At 33.8% G+C, this 17,580-nt stretch overlaps 1 protein-coding gene across 1 annotated transcript in view; it reads right to left on the bottom strand.

Moving 5' to 3' along the window:
* LOC108735106 overlaps positions 1-17,580 on the bottom strand; it is an 80,738-nt gene that overhangs the window by 25,379 nt on the left and 37,779 nt on the right. The window contains exon 2 of the mRNA XM_018466933.1: positions 9,369-9,728. Within this exon, the coding sequence (XP_018322435.1) occupies positions 9,369-9,728 (360 nt within the window). The remainder of the gene's footprint in view (positions 1-9,368; positions 9,729-17,580) is intronic.

The raw sequence follows: 17,580 nt of genomic DNA, 5'->3' as shown, positions 1-17,580 counted from the left end.
TCCTACATTTTTAAGTATATTTAACATCTTGTCCCTCTTAACCTTGTATGCACTCTTTCCTTTTTCTATCGTTTTCTCTATTATTACCCGTAAAGATAGATGGACCGTCCGCGTTCCTCTGTTTTTTCTAAACCCAAATTGATCTTCCCCTAATAGTTTTTCTGTCCTTTCTTCCGCCTTCTTTGTACAATTCTAGTTAAAATTTTCACACATGAGAAGTTAAGGTTGTTTGCCGTGTTTCCACGAGCAGTATTTTCTCAGAATGTTTTTGGATAAATGACCAAAGTGAATAAAATTCCAATGTAAAACAAAACTATGTACACACTTTATTTACAACACTTAAACATATTCAGAACATGAAGACAATGTAAAAATGGAAGACAAAATTAGCGACAAAAAATAGATCTGGTTAAGCTGGACGACAAAACTTAACTTTTTGAACTGAACTAAGCTACTACAACAAATGGAATAAAATCAAACTATAATATTACCACCACCAGTACCTGCGAGAACAAAGCTATAGAAAAGTATAGGAAAAGACCCAAAAATACATAGACATCAGTACAGCGTAGTGCAATTAAATAAGGGTAGCTGACCGACGAAGCCTTCGTAGAATTTATCTATTGGGACCTAATGTTTAGAGAGGCCCCAACAGGGTGATATTTGTAATAATGTACATTTATACACTATAGCAGCCAATGCAGTAACTTATATAAATATTAAAAATTACACCATGCTTATATTGCATACTTATCCCTAATCCTAATAAATACAATTGAAATTACACTGTAACAAAGGTAATTGTTCTAAATGTCTCGCACCAATCTGCGCCTCTTCTTTAGGCATGGTTACTACCACGTCCCGTTTATAATGTTATAATTTTTTTTATTGTATCAGCTGTATAGTTGTATGGTAACAACCGCGCATTAAACATATGTAGGTCCAATGTACTAATAACCACATAATTTTAGAAGAATTTTTGTAGGATTTTCAATACATTAATTTGAATTAATTTTTACCACTACAAATAACCTCAAATTAATGAGGAAACATTTTCCTGTCACACTACAAAAGTCCTAAAATTCTCAATGTTAATAATAGTTATTATAGTTATACATTGGTTCGTACGATTCTATGATGCAATGATGCGTAAAGCCAGGCAACCAAGTTCGATTCCCGACGAGGGCGTAACAGTAGCAACATTTTTTTCTCATTAATTTCAGGTTATCTGTAAAAATTAATTCACTTTAATGAATTAGGTTAGTATGTTACAAAAGCGTCTTAAATTTGTTTAACACATTTGCACCTCTCTTGTCCTGACATTTTTGTACTATGTACGCATATTGTTATTGAACCACTGTAGTAGAATTGTAAATTTTTCTTCACTCTTCATTGCTGATACAGTAACTATGTTAAATGATTGAATAACAAACTTTTAGGTATTTCAAACGCATCGAAAAGAAAAAAATATTTTTTTCTTATTTTGTACAAATACGATTTGTTCTCCCTATCTGTCTGTTTTAAAAGTACTAAATTAGTCTCTAAATGTTTTTAAAGTTTAGTAAAAATCATTTCACGTGTTTAGAATGGTTTTGTCAAGTTTAACAGTATTGTTCATGTAGTAAAACGCTTCCCTACCGTATTCAATTTGTTTTAATTTGGCCAATGTAATGTCCACTTTTTGCTTCAATTTCTATCAAAAATAGATTTAGTTTCTATGGTACAAATTTATTTTTCTATTTTCTGAGGTTCTGCACTTCGGTGATTTGAACAATCTCTTCAAGTTTTTTCGTCTGAATTTCAATTAGTCTCAGTCGAGTGCGAATACGAGCATGAAATTCGAACGAGAGGCGTGTAAGTCGCTTTAATACGTTGTAGAATAGTTCAGTTATATAAAAACAGCTCATTACAGAGCCACAATTTGACAAAAAGATTCATTTTATGAGCGCTTTCCTTGTTTCTATCTGGCTCCTGTTCTGGTATATACCATTTTGCTTGTGCCGTCAGCCTTTATTTACTATTATTCGATTGGTGCAAGTTTAACTAGGAACATCCTGTTTTATAAGTTTCATCATGATTAGTGAAACTCGAAATAAAAATTACATGTTTAAAATTTTGTTTGAAATATGCTTTTATAAACGGTTGTTTTTTCATAACAAGAAGATAATGACACATGTCCCCTCCCTGGATAGCGATTAAAAGATCTTTCTAATACAGTTTCATTCCAGAATTAGGTACCAATTTTTCTTATAACAGTTTGTGTGAGTAACTAAGGTGAATAAACTGTATTTTTAATGTATGTACCCTACCTACGGTTACGCAAAAAAAAACCATTTTTTTTCACCCTCGAGTGAAAAAATGTTAGTTTCTATGTTTTAAGAACCCTCTCCAAAGGACAGCTCAAAAAAAAATTTTTAAGATGTAGCTCCAAATTTTTTCAGATTTCAAAAATCAGCAAAAACCGAATTTTGTTTCTATTCAATTTTTTTCCCGTTACGGTATAATTTCATAGACCAAAAAATAAGTTTCTGGGAGTTTCAGTTCAAAATTTGAATTTTGAAAGGTCTATTAGTGGGTGCAATGGATTTTATGACGCAATGGTTTTAATTGAAATTCATATCAAATTTTTCAAGAAAAATATATAAACACCTGCCTTTTGTATAAAAGTAATGAATGAAAATATGAAATAACAATCTTACCTTTATTGCTATTGTTGTTTGCAGCTGTTGATACTAATTCGATTATTANTTTAAAACATATTTCAAAATTAATTAAATATTTCATAATTATAACGTTGCAATTCTTTCAAAATTCATAAAACAGATATCGAGTTCATGTACTTGCAAAATAAGCGTACTGACATTCTGCAGCAACGAAAAAGTATGCGAAAACAATTATTTATGTACCAACAGAAATTAACGCAAGTTCGATAGTTCTGGTTATTGTGAAAATTATGGAACTTCACCAAATCATCGAAAAAACACAAAGAGGGTTTTTGACCTAGTTAGTATCGGAAACTTCATCGGTTTTTCAATAGATCAGCTAAATCAAAGAAACTTCTAGAACCACTGAATGACCCATAAGTATGTACTAGGGTCAATTGAAAAGTCCCCGGCCTGACACATAGATGGCGGCACCAGAAATAAATCCATATGATTTTCAGTTAGTCCTTAAACCTTCAAAAGACGCGTCTATAAATTTGACGGCTGTCGGATCATTAGTTTGTGAATTATAGCATTTTTAGTGAAGCAACTTTTGTTATTGTGAAAAAAATGGATAAAAAGGAATTTCGCGTGTTGATAAAATATTGCTTTTTGAAGGGAAAAAATACAGTTGAAGCAAAAACTTGGCTTGATAACGAATTTCCGGACACTGCCCCAGGAAAATCAACCATCAAGGATTGGTATGCTAAGTTTAGACGTGGTGAAATGAGCACCGAAGACGGTGAACGCAGTGGACGCCCAAAAGAGGCTGTTACGGACGAAAACATTAAAAAAATCCACAAAATGATTTTGAATGACCGTAAATTGAAATTGAATGAAATAGCAGACACTCTACAGATATCAACGGAACGTATACATCACATCATTCACGAATATTTGGGTATGAGAAAGCTCTGTGCAAAGTGGGTGCCGCGCGAGCTCACTTTTGACCAAAAACAACGACGAGTTGATGATTCAGAGCAGTGTTTGAAGATGATCACGCGTAATAAACCCGAGTTTTTGCGTCGATATGTGACAATGGATGAAACATGGCTCCATCATTTCACTCCGAAGTCCAATCGACAGTCATCGGAGTGGACTGCACACGATGAACCCGCTCCAAAGCGTGCAAAAACGCAACAGTCGGCTGGCAAGGTTATGGCGTCTGTATTTTGGGATGCGCGTGGAATAATTTTCATTGACTACCTTGAAAAAGGAAGGACCATCAACAGCGACTATTACATAGCGTTATTGGACCGTTTGAAGGACGAAATCGCCGAGAAACGACCGCATTTGCAGAAAAAGAAAGTCCTGCTTCACCAAGACAATGCACCGTCTCACAAGTCAGTGAAAACGATGGCAAAAATTCATGAATTGGGCTTCGAATTGCTTCCGCATCCACCGTATTCTCCAGATCTGGCCCCCAGCGACTACTTCCTGTTCTCAGATCTCAAAAGAATGCTCGTTGGGAAAAAATTTTCGTCGAATGAAGAGGTGATCGCCGAAACTGAGGCCTATTTTGAAGCAAAGGACAAATCGTACTACAAAAATGATATCGAAAAGTTGGAGGATCGCTATAATCAGTGTATTACCCTTGAAGGGAATTATGTTGAATAAAAAAAACGAATTTTTTACTATTTTAGGCCGGGGACTTTTCAATTGACCTGTACAAATAATCACTGATTCATCAGTAATTTTAGCGCGTTAAGGAGCTTTGCATAAACTCCAATCAGTCAAAAATCTACTTGACCAAACAATGACATCGCCAATGCCTATACATCGCCAAGCAGTCTGCCGTATTATTGCCTATTTTATGTCGTAGGCCGCCAAATATTGTTTTTCAACGTTCGATAACTATGCTTCATTATTGTTTCCGCGCCCAACATAAATATATCAAAATAATCAGCATATTCACCTCCACAACATACTAAAAATTCATATTCATTAGTGACAAGATTATTTGGTTAGGTAGATTTATGATAGATTAAATATTATTTAACTCCCCTGCCCGCCGAAGGCGGTCTGATATGTTAAGAGTATTTTATTCACAGAAAGCACTAATTTTATACATTTCCTAATACAATATCGGAATTTCATACAATTCCTAGGATATGTGTGTATTAAAAATTTTCCAAATATTTTCTTTTTATTGAAGCAGTTCCATTTTGAAACGGAATTAAATAGGAATATTTTGAAAAACGTCTTGAAATAAACACAAAATACAATAAACGAAGTATACATTCTATATCAGCAATATACAGAGTGCCCCAAAAGTTCAAATTTTTATCAAATTTGTTAAATAACTCTTCTCATCTATTTACATTTATCATGCCTAAACTGTGCTAAAAGTGTATGTATTTAACGTTATTCTCAGATATTCGAGGTGTTCCAAAATAACTATCTGGTAAATTAAAAACTAAAAATAAACGAATTTTATGTTCAACTTTGCGACTTTGTACTTACAGAACGTCAATATCCAAAGAAGTTAAAAATTTGAGTTGAGTAGGTTTTACTTATAAATCTTAAGATTTGCCAAAATGGGCAGATAAATGTAAGGATTGTTTCAAATGAGAAGATTTTTCGGGTTTTTACCATTGACGTTGACGATTAGTGAAACTTGGTTTCGCTTCAATATGGCGAGCTATTGTGTCTTTTAGAATTGCAAAGTATCTGATAATTTGCAAGCACACTTCTTCGTTTAGCATTTTTTACGTTGCTACATTTTCCGAATTCTCGCCGTCCGCTGAAACACAATTTCTTAACATCATCTTAAACACTCCTTTATCGCATTCTTCCTTATTTTACTGTAGATATTTTGCTTTTTAAAATTTTAAAATTACCTATGTAGCGTAACTTATAATTTATTACAATATTTAATATACAGTTTTTAATTAAGTATATGGAAATATTTTATTTCTAAAGCCAACATTTAGAAATGGTCATCGGTAAAACCTAGCGTTGATGAAACTCTAATAATATCATCAAGGTCGTCAGTGTCCTACCAACCTATCTAGCTTATTTTTTATTGAGTTCCATAGAGCCCTGCTATCCTAATACCTCTTGATTTCTAACATTCTCTATCCACGGTATCCTCTCATTCACCTGTAACACCACATTTCGAACGCTTCTGACCTTTTCTTTTCCTCCACGCCCACTGTCCATGTTCCGCACCCATACAGCGCCGCACTACAAACATACACCTTTAATAACCTTTTTTGAATTTCTAAATTAACCGTTCGCGAGCATAGAAGTGACTTCTATATATTAAGGCGACTCGACCCTGCGCTATCCGGTGCTTTACATCTCTACTACTCCTATTGTCCTGACTTATCTGACTTCCTAGATACCTAAAATCAGCCACTTCTAATATTTCGTCTCCTATCTTTTTATTCGTTCTTTCCCTACTTTTTCTTCCCTTGCATACCAGTATTTTTGTTTCATTTTTAGTTATTTTCATTAAATACTGTTTTGTTAATACCGTTTCCATTTTATTTAAAACTACCTCTAACTCCTCCTTGCTAGATGCAAATCTAAACTTTTTTGCCCCTGTGTATCAATCCCTACAGTTGCAGTGTCTTTAATGATTTATCGCGTCTTCAATATATAAATTAATATGGAGCGGTGACTTCTTAATATTTACTTCTCTACATTGCAGCCCCAGCTCTATAACTACCTGTTGCTCTTTATACAAACTAAGTATCACTCTTTTATCTCTGTAACTCATCCCTACATTTTTGATATATTTAACTTCTTGTCCCATTTAACATTGTCAAAAGTCTTTTCTAAATTTACAAATCCTACAGACGCACTCATTCCTTTTTCTATCGTTGTCTCAATTGTTATTCGTAAAGCTAGAATGGCCTTCCGCGTTATTCTATTTCTTCTAAACCCAAATTGATTCTCCCCTAAAAGTTCTGCCCTTTTTCCATCCTCCTCTGTACAATTCTAGTTAAGAGTTTTGACGTATGGGAAATGAAGTTAATTGTTCTAAATGTCTCGCACCTATCCGCGCATCTCTTTTTGGGTACGGTTACTACAAGCTTCCGTTTATAATCCCCTGGGACTTTTCCCTTCTCGTAAATGTAATTAACTAGCTTAAACGTACGATCTCTAACCTCTTGTCCTGCATGTTTTAAAATTTCTGCCTGTATCTCATCTATACCTGGCACCTTATTATTATTCTTTAAGTTTTTTAATGCAACATCGAACTGTACTCTCATTATAATGTCCCATATATGGGATAACCTAACTCACCTATCTCCACACTATCTTTCTTCTTTAATATATCTCCTAACTCACGGCCTGCGTAACAGTTCTCTAAATATTCTTTCAGCCTATCTGTCTTTTCCTCACTTTCTATCAAAATGACCCCTGCCTCGTTTGTTATATTATTATTACTGTACCCTACATCTCTAAAATTCCTTTTAATTAAATTATAAGTCTCATCGGTTTTACCTACATCAAATTTTTCTTCTACTTCTTTACACATCCTATTAATTCACTATTTCTTAGCTACTCTACACTTCCTAATTATTTCCCACTTTATAACCTTATTTCTTTTTTGCCCTTCTTCGTCTGTCCTGTTTTTGTATTTCCGCCTTTCTTCTATTAATCCTACAATCTCGTTTGTTATCCAGGGTTTCCTACTTTCGTTTTGTTTAACCTAACCTAACCTAATAGATCTGTAGCTGCTGACTTTAAGCACGTTTTAATGCAGTTCCGTTTTGTCTCTATGTCCCTGTTAGTCGTTTTTCCCGCCTCTTTTAGTATTTCGTCTGTCGTTGTACCTAGCGCATCTCCTTACATTTTAGCTTTTCCAGTCTAAACGTGTCCTACCTTCCCACTTTTTCAGAATTTTTAATTTAATATTGGTCTTCATAACTACTAAGTTGCGTTGAAGTCTCCTACAAATATTAGGTTTTCCTGTTCCTTTACTAAACTTAACACGTCTTCTATATTTGCATAAACTGCTTCTACGTCTTCATCACTGTAAGATGATGTAGGCATGTCGACCTGCACTAATACCGTTTTTACCGGCCTTGAATTTAATTTAACCATAACTATCCTATCGCTTTTTTGCAAATAACTCTACACTCTGCCCTACTTTCCTACGCATTACAATTCCTACCCCCGAATTACCTTCCACCGATCCTGTATGTATTACTCTAAAGTTTCCACTCCAGAAGTCCCCAGCTTTGGGCCAACAGACTTCACTAATACCTACTATATCTAATTCTAATCTATCCATCATGATGTAGGCATGTNTTTCCTACGCATTACAATCCCTACTCCCGAATTACCTTCCACCGATCCTGTATGTATTACTCTAAAGTTTCCACTCCAGAAGTCCCCAGCTTTGGGCCAACAGACTTCACTAATACCTACTATATCTAATTCTAATCTATCCATCATGATGTAGGCATGTAGACCTGCACTAATACCGTTTTTACCGGCTTCTAGTTTAATTTAATCATAACTATCCTATCGCTTGTTTGTAAATAATGGTACACTGTACCCTACGCATTACAATTCCTACAACTGAATTACCTTCCACTGATTATGTATGATTTTAAACGGACTTCATTAATGCCTACTACATCTAATTCTGGTCTATTCATCTCAACTTTTATATTCATTAATATTACTAACACTGCTTTGTACCAGCCTTTAAAAGCACCTGTTATTATCATTCCTAATAAATAGGGACAGTGGTATTGTTCACACACTTAACTCATATTTACAGTTTTACAGTCCATTGAGAAAAATGATTTAGTCTTTTTGCCTTTTTTACGCTGAGGTTTGTATTGTTTTTACCTATAAATATAATTTTGAATATCATTTATCACGATTCAGATGAATTTACTCTTTACTACAAATTAATTTCTTTACCATGAGAATTTTAACTTTCTTCTTGTTGTGAATTTAATTTTCTGCATATGATCTATTTCAACATCAATTTCACTTTTTACTGATACTATAACTTGATTTTAAACTATGCATTTATTTTTTAATTGCGGTTGGTTTATTTTTACTGTGAACATATACTTATCTACCTATAATGCCTAGCACATTTAATTGTGCAAAATTTCTCCTTGGTCTGCATGTTTTAGTGTTTAATAAGCAGGTATAACAAGATTTATAAAAATATAATTAAAATAATTAAATTGCTTTTGGTGAGTTCGTCAAATATATTTCATTTACTTTCTGTAGCGATATGCCTCTTCCAATGTCTTGGATGCGTGCTGGCAAAATCGTAGGTAGGGAGAAAAAAGCACATTATACTCTCGTCTCTTGTTCATTAAACATACTTTTTAATACAGTATCTGTCAAAAGTTTTGTTCAATCATGAATAGTAGTGCGAGTCGAAAACAAGCGTTAAAGCCTTTAATATTTCTTCAAATATAAATAGATAAACATCTCATTGATATTTTCAGTAGTAAATGGTACCAATAACAGCACATTTGAGCAATGCAATTGTAGTGGATAAAATGGTCAATTTTTCCGTGCAGTACTGTACGGATTATACGCTCCTCACCGGTTAAGAGTTTAGCCGAGAGTTGTCCTTCCTTTTCTGGCCTAGTGCTGTTCTTTTCTACTTTGCGCCGGTCAAACTGAAGGTCACGCCGCTACAGAAAGTAAATGAAGTATAATTGTAGTTTTACTTACAGCCTTTGGTTGGTATGACAATCATATTTTGGCTTTTATCGCCATTATTTGCTCGCTCTTCGCGCGTTGCCAAATTCTTCTGTTTCGTCTTTATTTCAAAAGAATATGTAGTGGCCATACGTAGGCCCTCGATGTCGGCAGAATACATTTGAGTATTATCTTCTTCATCAGACATTCTCGTTGGTTTATTTTCGTTTTTGGGTTCAATCGATTTACTTCTGCACCGTTGAGTTCCCCACACCTGTAGTTCGCAATAACGAATTTGGAAAGCACTTTTTGATGTGTGCTTGGCATCCGATTCCCACTGTAACTTTACCCGATGGTAGTCTGGTTCTCCGACTAAATTTCGTACTGCTGATGCTGCAACAAATGAAAAAGTTATGCTAGCTGAATAAGAATAGATAATATTCCGCTCATCAAATTATTTAAAAGACAATGTGTACCTGTTCCAATTAAGTTAAATTTTATTTGTTTAAGAAAAATTAATTTATAACTACCTATAAAAATTTCATAGCTAATTAAACGTTTTTGATGAAACTAAACATCTGACAATTGAGGGTTTCAGAAATGTTTTACAGAATTTAAATACTTAAAGAAAGGTCTTTTTATAAACACTTAAATTGATGTAATAAAAGATGGTAAGATACCACAAAATTTATTACATATTTGTATCTCTATTCAAATATATAAGTTCAGGGCGAAAGGCAACTTTCATTTTGCAAACATAAAAGTGTTTTCAGTAACTATGAACTGTTACATAATGAATTTTTTCTTATGATGGATATATTTGACGTCAAATAATTAATACCCTTGGAGTTAAATAAAGACCTATGCATAAACTTTACATAATTTCGTAGAAGTAGTTATGAAATATGGATACCTTTTAGTGGAAATGTATCTCATTTTTTAATTTAATTAAAATTAGAAACAAGAAAGTACTACCGAGTCCAGCATTATTCTACGCTAACAGTTTACCTTTCAGATATTATTATAGGCAGGTACGTCACCTTAAGGTTTAATGTGTAATAACATATTACACATAGAGAGTGTTTCTAAAATATGTAGTAAGTTTGCAGAAAGTTCATAGTTTTCAATAAAAAAGCATTTGAAAGTAGAAGGAATTGCCATTCCCTGAATGTAGCGCTGCATTTAATTAACTGGTAATTAGCGGTATAATATATTTATTTTGTACTTTTCTGCTCATGCATTGTTTGTTATTTGTTGGATTAGATTATGTTGGATTCAGGACGTTTATGTTATAGTCAACTTGTGAGAGTTTTTTGTTCTTTTAACGTTATAACCTTATATTTAGTCAATCGATGTGCAGTACAATAAACTATTTCAACAATACAACATCACTCTTGGGAGTAGGTCAGTATGCCACTGTAGAACAATTTGTACAATGACGGGATATGATAGTCATTTACGGTTCCGAACCTTATTGTCGCTATTGAAGAGAAAACCTTGATTTCGTAGAAAGCATCCCCAAAATAGTACACGCGAAGTAGTACGTGTGACAGTGTGGTAAATTGTAAAGGAGTAATTACTGCATCCTTATCGTTTGCAGCGATCGCAAGCCTTGCAGAAAATCGACTTTTAGTCGCGGGTGGATTCGTGTCAGTAGTTTCGACAGAAAGAAGTTGCAGCGTCCAATTTTTTGCAATGGTCTTTTGTTTACGGATGAATGCTGCTTCACGAAAGATAAAATTTTGAATTTTCATATTTGTTACTGGTATAACTCTAAATTCTCTCGTCTCGAGCATCCTTCGTGATTTCGACAACGGTATTCAGTAAATGTTTTTTCCTTTTGTGTTCATAATACTTATTGAAAAGTAATTTAAATATTGTTGTATACTATTAGCGATGAACAAGCTCCATGACCTATTATGAAAAAAAGCAGCTGCATTAGTGTGCAGTGAAAACTCATATCTATGCTTAGCGAATGCTAGAGATTGAATCTTACCATCTCGAATGACCTTACCGAAGAAGAACCTGCAGGAAGCCGACAAAACTTGAATGATATTGTCAACTCAAAACCGACAGACTGGAGGTCCGTATGAAGAATGACCACATTTTCTTCCGAGGAAAAAGAATTGATGTTCTCAAAATCAAAACAGTCTCATAGATGTCTGTGGTCATCAATCTCTAGCCAAATTAGCCCCCCAACCAATTCAGAAGAACCGTTTTGACTTTACAATGAGCCTATGACTAGAGAAAAACGAGGTAGGCTGATTAAGAACTCTCCTTCCTTCAAAAAAATGAACTCCACCCATCAAAATTTGAATGACAGGCCAAGTCTCCAATCAGGCAATTTTGCCGCAGGATAGCAACACCGAAGCCTTGTACCTCAGGCAGACTCATCTTGCACTTTTAAGCCAGAACCTTCAACTTCTGGAACCGCCATGGCTGTGAAATATCATTGACATAATGGATCAGCTGTCTATCGGTGTAAAACGTTACCAATTAAGGACTCTCGCTTATTCCGTTTCTTAGAATATTTTCAACTATAGTCTCGCCAGCGCTAGTGATGAACAACGCAAGACGAGGGTCAAGAAGTCTTGGTATTGGTCTTGCTTAGTCGATCTTAGTCTTGGTCTTGCTCAAATACTTCTAGTATTGGTTTTGGTCCTGCTGATATAGTCTCGGTCTTGATTTTACTGATATAATCTCGGTCTTGGTCTTGCTGATTTAGTCTCGGTCTTGGTTTTAGTCTTGCCTATTGAATCTTGGTGTTGCTCATTTAATCTAATACTTACATATTTTTAATAATTCTTCTAAGCTATTTTTTTTCTATTTACAGACACAATAATCTATTGTCTTAGATGCTGAAATTTTCAGTCTATCATACGAACTTGTCATGACTTTTAAAAAAAATAGTGTCANTACATTCCATTTTATTTTCTTGTTATAAGAAGAAGGTTTTGTTATAAATATTTCCGGCAACATAACAAAATTCTGAAATCTTCATATTCATTTAATACATAGTGTTTCGGATGGCCCTTGAGGATACGTCCATGAAGTTAGCAGGCCAACTTTTGCAATTCGAACTCGGAATAGCACAAGTATTTGCCGTAGATCTTCTGCTAATTGGCCACGATAAAAAAAAATTGCTGTTCCCGATTTTTAAATGAAATTAGTTGCCCTATTAAGTTCATATGAAGTTAGCAGGTCACACGTTAAAAATTAAAAAAGTATTAGTATCTATACATAAAAAAATGGTTTACATTTTATGGTTTTTAATAACTACTTTTTTTTACAACGTGACCTGTTTACTTCATATTTAAAAAAAAAACTACGAATTTTTTTTAGCACCGTCAATTAACGGATAAAATGTAGCAAATTTTAAACTGTTTATTTTTATTTTATAACTAACTAGCCCTGACAGACTTCCCTCTGTCAAAAGTTATTGGCCTGTAGCAGTCCAATATAAAAAATAAATAAGTAAAACGTATTTCAGAGTGATCAATTTATTTATTGATTTAATGTTTCAACAATCAGTAAATACCATGCACAAATTGTCGTGTGGATAGATAAAAACACTGTATTATTTTATTTGCAATAACGTTTCATGTGTAAATGTTACAATTAAACAATTAATAACGGTGTTTCCGGAACAACGTAAGAGGTTGTGAACTCTAACGCTTTATTCGTGATTATTATTAGTTGACCTGTTTTCCCTGCTAAAGACCCTACTCGCTCTTGGCAACTGTTAATTTGAGAAGTTTTCGTTGTATATTGTTAACGGAGTTCGGTTATACCTAATTAATGATATGAATATATACTTACTACGCCTTAATAGTAAATCATTACGTAGTAAACAGTTTGTTTGCATAATGAAAATAACAGTAATTAAGTAAGGGGAAGTATGTTTAGAGTTTAATTAATACTTCTTTCATAGATTCATTGTTAATAATAATTGCTATGCTCAGTTATCTGTGGTCATAACAAATTATGATCAAAAACCAGGCCCAAAGCGATTTCTTAACAGTCATGAAATGCTGTTTGTTATGTGGCTACATATACATTTACCACATATTATTTTTTTTACTGTATATTATCATTTTTGTACACAGCTTTGGTATTTATATTCTGCAATGTACATGTGCCTATAAAGCTCAAAATAGTTTGAAAACTTTTAGAAGGGTGTATTCAAACGAATTCCATTACCCTGTTTTAACGAAATATGGGAAATGCGTACCTACGATTTTGCCAGCGCGCATCCAAAACATTGGAAGGGGCACATCGCTAGAGAAATTGAATGAAGTATAGTACAACATTTTTGTTGAGTATCAGCTGCAAAGATAAACTCAATAGCCTTCAAATTATTATAATTATCGAGTAGAAGTAGAAAAACTTGCAGTTCGCGAATTAAGTATTACAGCAATATGTCATGCACGTGAACTGCGATACATAATTAATTGAGAAGGCTAAAACAAAGCTTTTATACTGTACAAGAAATAGTCTAATTAGTTGTCGGTGTGAGAACGCTAAGATTGCTATCTATTCATATCGATGTCGATCGACTTCTGAATATTTTATTACCTCAGCCGCCACTTTGTATGGCTCAGAGTTTACTTATATAAAAGAAAGTTGTTATGAGTCTCTGGTAGGAAACTATTATACATAAGTTTATTGATTGTAAATCTTTTACTTTATTATTTATTGCTGGAACAATAAATCAACTTACCCGTACACCTACCTTAAGCAAGAGAAAGATGCCCTTATCTTTCTCGGATAGTCGCAGGTAACAAACACTTCTGGTACTTTATAAAATTTTTTATCTTTCTCTTTGTTTAAATAGTTTGTAAAGTGTGTTTATATTTTATTACCATACTATCAACTGCTTTATGAATCTTGAATAAATTGCAGTGGCATTGACAAGTTTCACATGAAATTGAAAATTAATTATCAAAATAGATATAAAAAAAATAGAAAGTGTAGAAGTTTATTACTGGTCTTCTTCAGAATCCGTTGAATCGTCATTAGTTTGTAATTATAAAGGCTTCACGTTTAAACAAAATTTTGAAAAATTTTCCTCTATGAAATATCCACGTTTTGATGCAAGAATACGTACTTTTTGGACGAGATTGTTTAGACAGAAAAATGCACAAATTTTACGAAGCACCAGAGACTAGCCGAGAAAGATAAGGATATATTTCACTTCCTTTTGATAGGTATACGGATTAGCAGATTTATTATTCCAGTAATAAAAAATAAAGTAAAAGATTTACAATTTAACCTCATAATCCAAAACCAGCAAAATTGAACTGAAGCGATTATACTATTAAAATGTTCGTGGGTTTAACAAAATTAACTTCTAAGACTGATAACGACAAAAACTATTTATTTACACTACTGTTGATTTATCACTATTCACTGCTATCACTGTCAATTTATTTCCGGATTCACTTCTGTAACGGTCAATTTATTTCTTCCTCTTTCGGCGATCGACTCTTTCTTTAAATACTCTTTTGTTTACTTTCGGGAACCATCTGGAAACATCCGGATAGTTTATTTTTCCTTTGAACTGTTTAACTGCTTTCCCAGAACGCAGGTACGACACACATATTTTCAAATACGGCGCACATGAAGATAGGCGTCCGCGGTTAGTCGGCGAATCGATAAGCCGTTCACGCATACGTGTGCCCGATCGCACACAAACACACTCGTGCTCGCTACACTATATAGAGTATCTACTGGGTGCTAATAAAATCAGTGATTTAACAGTTAGCGATCGTCTTAGAAGTAACTATTTACAAAAACTTGTTGTGAGATAGACGTGGTGTATAAGAACCAAAAAAAAATTATCTCAACACAACTTTGAACTCACAAATACAATATAAGCATATAACCTATAGTAGAGAGAAATCATAACCAACTTTGTTTGCTGAATAGAACTTACATTCCATTTTATTTTCTTGTTATAAGAAGAAGGTTTTGTTATAAATATTTCCGGCAACATAACAAAATTCTGAAATCTTCATATTCATTTAATACATAGTGTTTCGGATGGCCCTTGAGGATACGTCCATGAAGTTAGCAGGCCAACTTTTGCAATTCGAACTCGGAATAGCACAAGTATTTGCCGTAGATCTTCTGCTAATTGGCCACGATAAAAAAAAATTGCTGTTCCCGATTTTTAAATGAAATTAGTTGCCCTATTAAGTTCATATGAAGTTAGCAGGTCACACGTTAAAAATTAAAAAAGTATTAGTATCTATACATAAAAAAATGGTTTACATTTTATGGTTTTTAATAACTACTTTTTTTTACAACGTGACCTGTTTACTTCATATTTAAAAAAAAAACTACGAATTTTTTTTAGCACCGTCAATTAACGGATAAAATGTAGCAAATTTTAAACTGTTTATTTTTATTTTATAACTAACTAGCCCTGACAGACTTCCCTCTGTCAAAAGTTATTGGCCTGTAGCAGTCCAATATAAAAAATAAATAAGTAAAACGTATTTCAGAGTGATCAATTTATTTATTGATTTAATGTTTCAACAATCAGTAAATACCATGCACAGAGCATGTAATGATGACACGTGTGTCAATAATTTTATTTTCTTTGATAACACACAAACCGTTCTTTTTTTGCTCGAACTTTATTTTGGGCAGGCGTAGATTAATATCCATGCAGCCTAATTAACTTGAAGACATACCAAAGATTATCCTGACACGCCTTTGTTTTGTTTTAATTGTCAAATGTTTGACAGCTGGGGAACGATGTTTTAATTTACTCTGTTGTTTGTATGGGAACAAAAAAAATGAAGTTTTTACGTTATTCTGAACAATTTTTCTCTTCATAGGAATCTTCCTAGGAATTGTTAGCATCCCGTGGAAAAAAACAATGACCAAACGCTGCTGCCGATAGCGAAGCACACGAGAAAATACGAAGGATGGCGAGGTCCTTCTTGCGAGAAAAATTACTAGGGGAATTACCAATTACTAATCCGGCTTGGCAAGGTGATGGTGTGTGTGAAAAAGGACAAGTGCAATTAATGACTAAAATTATTGTAATCCGAAGCAAATAAACTTAGAATTATTTCTTACAGAATATTTAAATGTGATCGATAACATCTTATGAGCTTATGAGTAGGGCACCTAATATCTTTCATGGCTAATTACCTATTATGTTAATCCGATTTCGATTTGGATTTGAAAAAGTTAAAGCTCTCTATCAACCATTTTTAACTCGATTAGCTACTCTCTGGGAAGTCCCTGTATACAACCACTTTTTACGCCCCTGACCAACTGTCTTTATTTTCATTAAACATTAAGAGCAAGAAATGGATTATAAACATCATTTCATAGTGAAATATTCCTCGATACAAAGCTTATTCCTCATTTTCATTCCTATTTATTATTCATGATGTCGAACATTTCAATAGAACTTTATTCTAAAACAGTATCGTGTTTGCAATGATCGAAGTTGTAGGCCACGGAAAACCTGTAACAGTAACATTAGCTGAATGAAGTAAGGTGAATATTTAAATTTCTCGCTCTAGTTGGTAGTTTCCATTTCAGCAAACTCTTTGTTCGTAACAACTTCCACAACTAACGCTAGGTTTCCTTACATATCCCTTAGTCGAAAGTGGTTGCGCTGTTTAATATTGTCTACTGTTTAGGTGGTGAATTAGACTTGGAGGCATGGGCGTATCGTGGGAGAGGGCAATGGGGGGGGGAATCTGCCCCCTTCCTCTGGATCAATGATGTTAAAGGTAGAAATGCACGAATTTCTTGGTAGTTGAGCCAATCTTTAATTAAATATATGTAATCCTATGACATTGTTAGTTACTTAGTAGTGGATTAATATGCAATATTAATTTGAAATCATTTTTTCGATTTTTTATTTCCCCACTACAAACTACCTCAAATTAATGAGGGAAAAATTGTTGCTGTTGTCACACCCCCGCCGGGAATCGAACCCGGGACCTTTGGCTTTACGCACCAATGTTCTGACCACTAAACTACGAGAGGTGACAACAACAACCACGACCAACCGACCTACAAGGTTAACGATCCGTCGAACTAATGTAACTATATACTGAATATACTATGATTAAACATACATATAATTTAGATATCTTTTAGAAGTGAGTTAGTTTAATATGAAATATTATTCTGAAAATTCATTTCTGAATTTTTTACCCACTACACGCTACCTCAAATTAATGAGGGAAAAATTGTTGCTGTTGTCACACCCCCG

The sequence above is a fragment of the Agrilus planipennis genome, unplaced genomic scaffold, assembly GCF_000699045.2.
Source record: "Agrilus planipennis isolate EAB-ADULT unplaced genomic scaffold, Apla_2.0 scaffold137, whole genome shotgun sequence".
Lineage (NCBI taxonomy): Eukaryota > Metazoa > Arthropoda > Insecta > Coleoptera > Buprestidae > Agrilus > Agrilus planipennis.
Note: the sequence above shows the minus strand (reverse complement) of the source record. Positions and strands in the feature narration are given on the sequence as shown.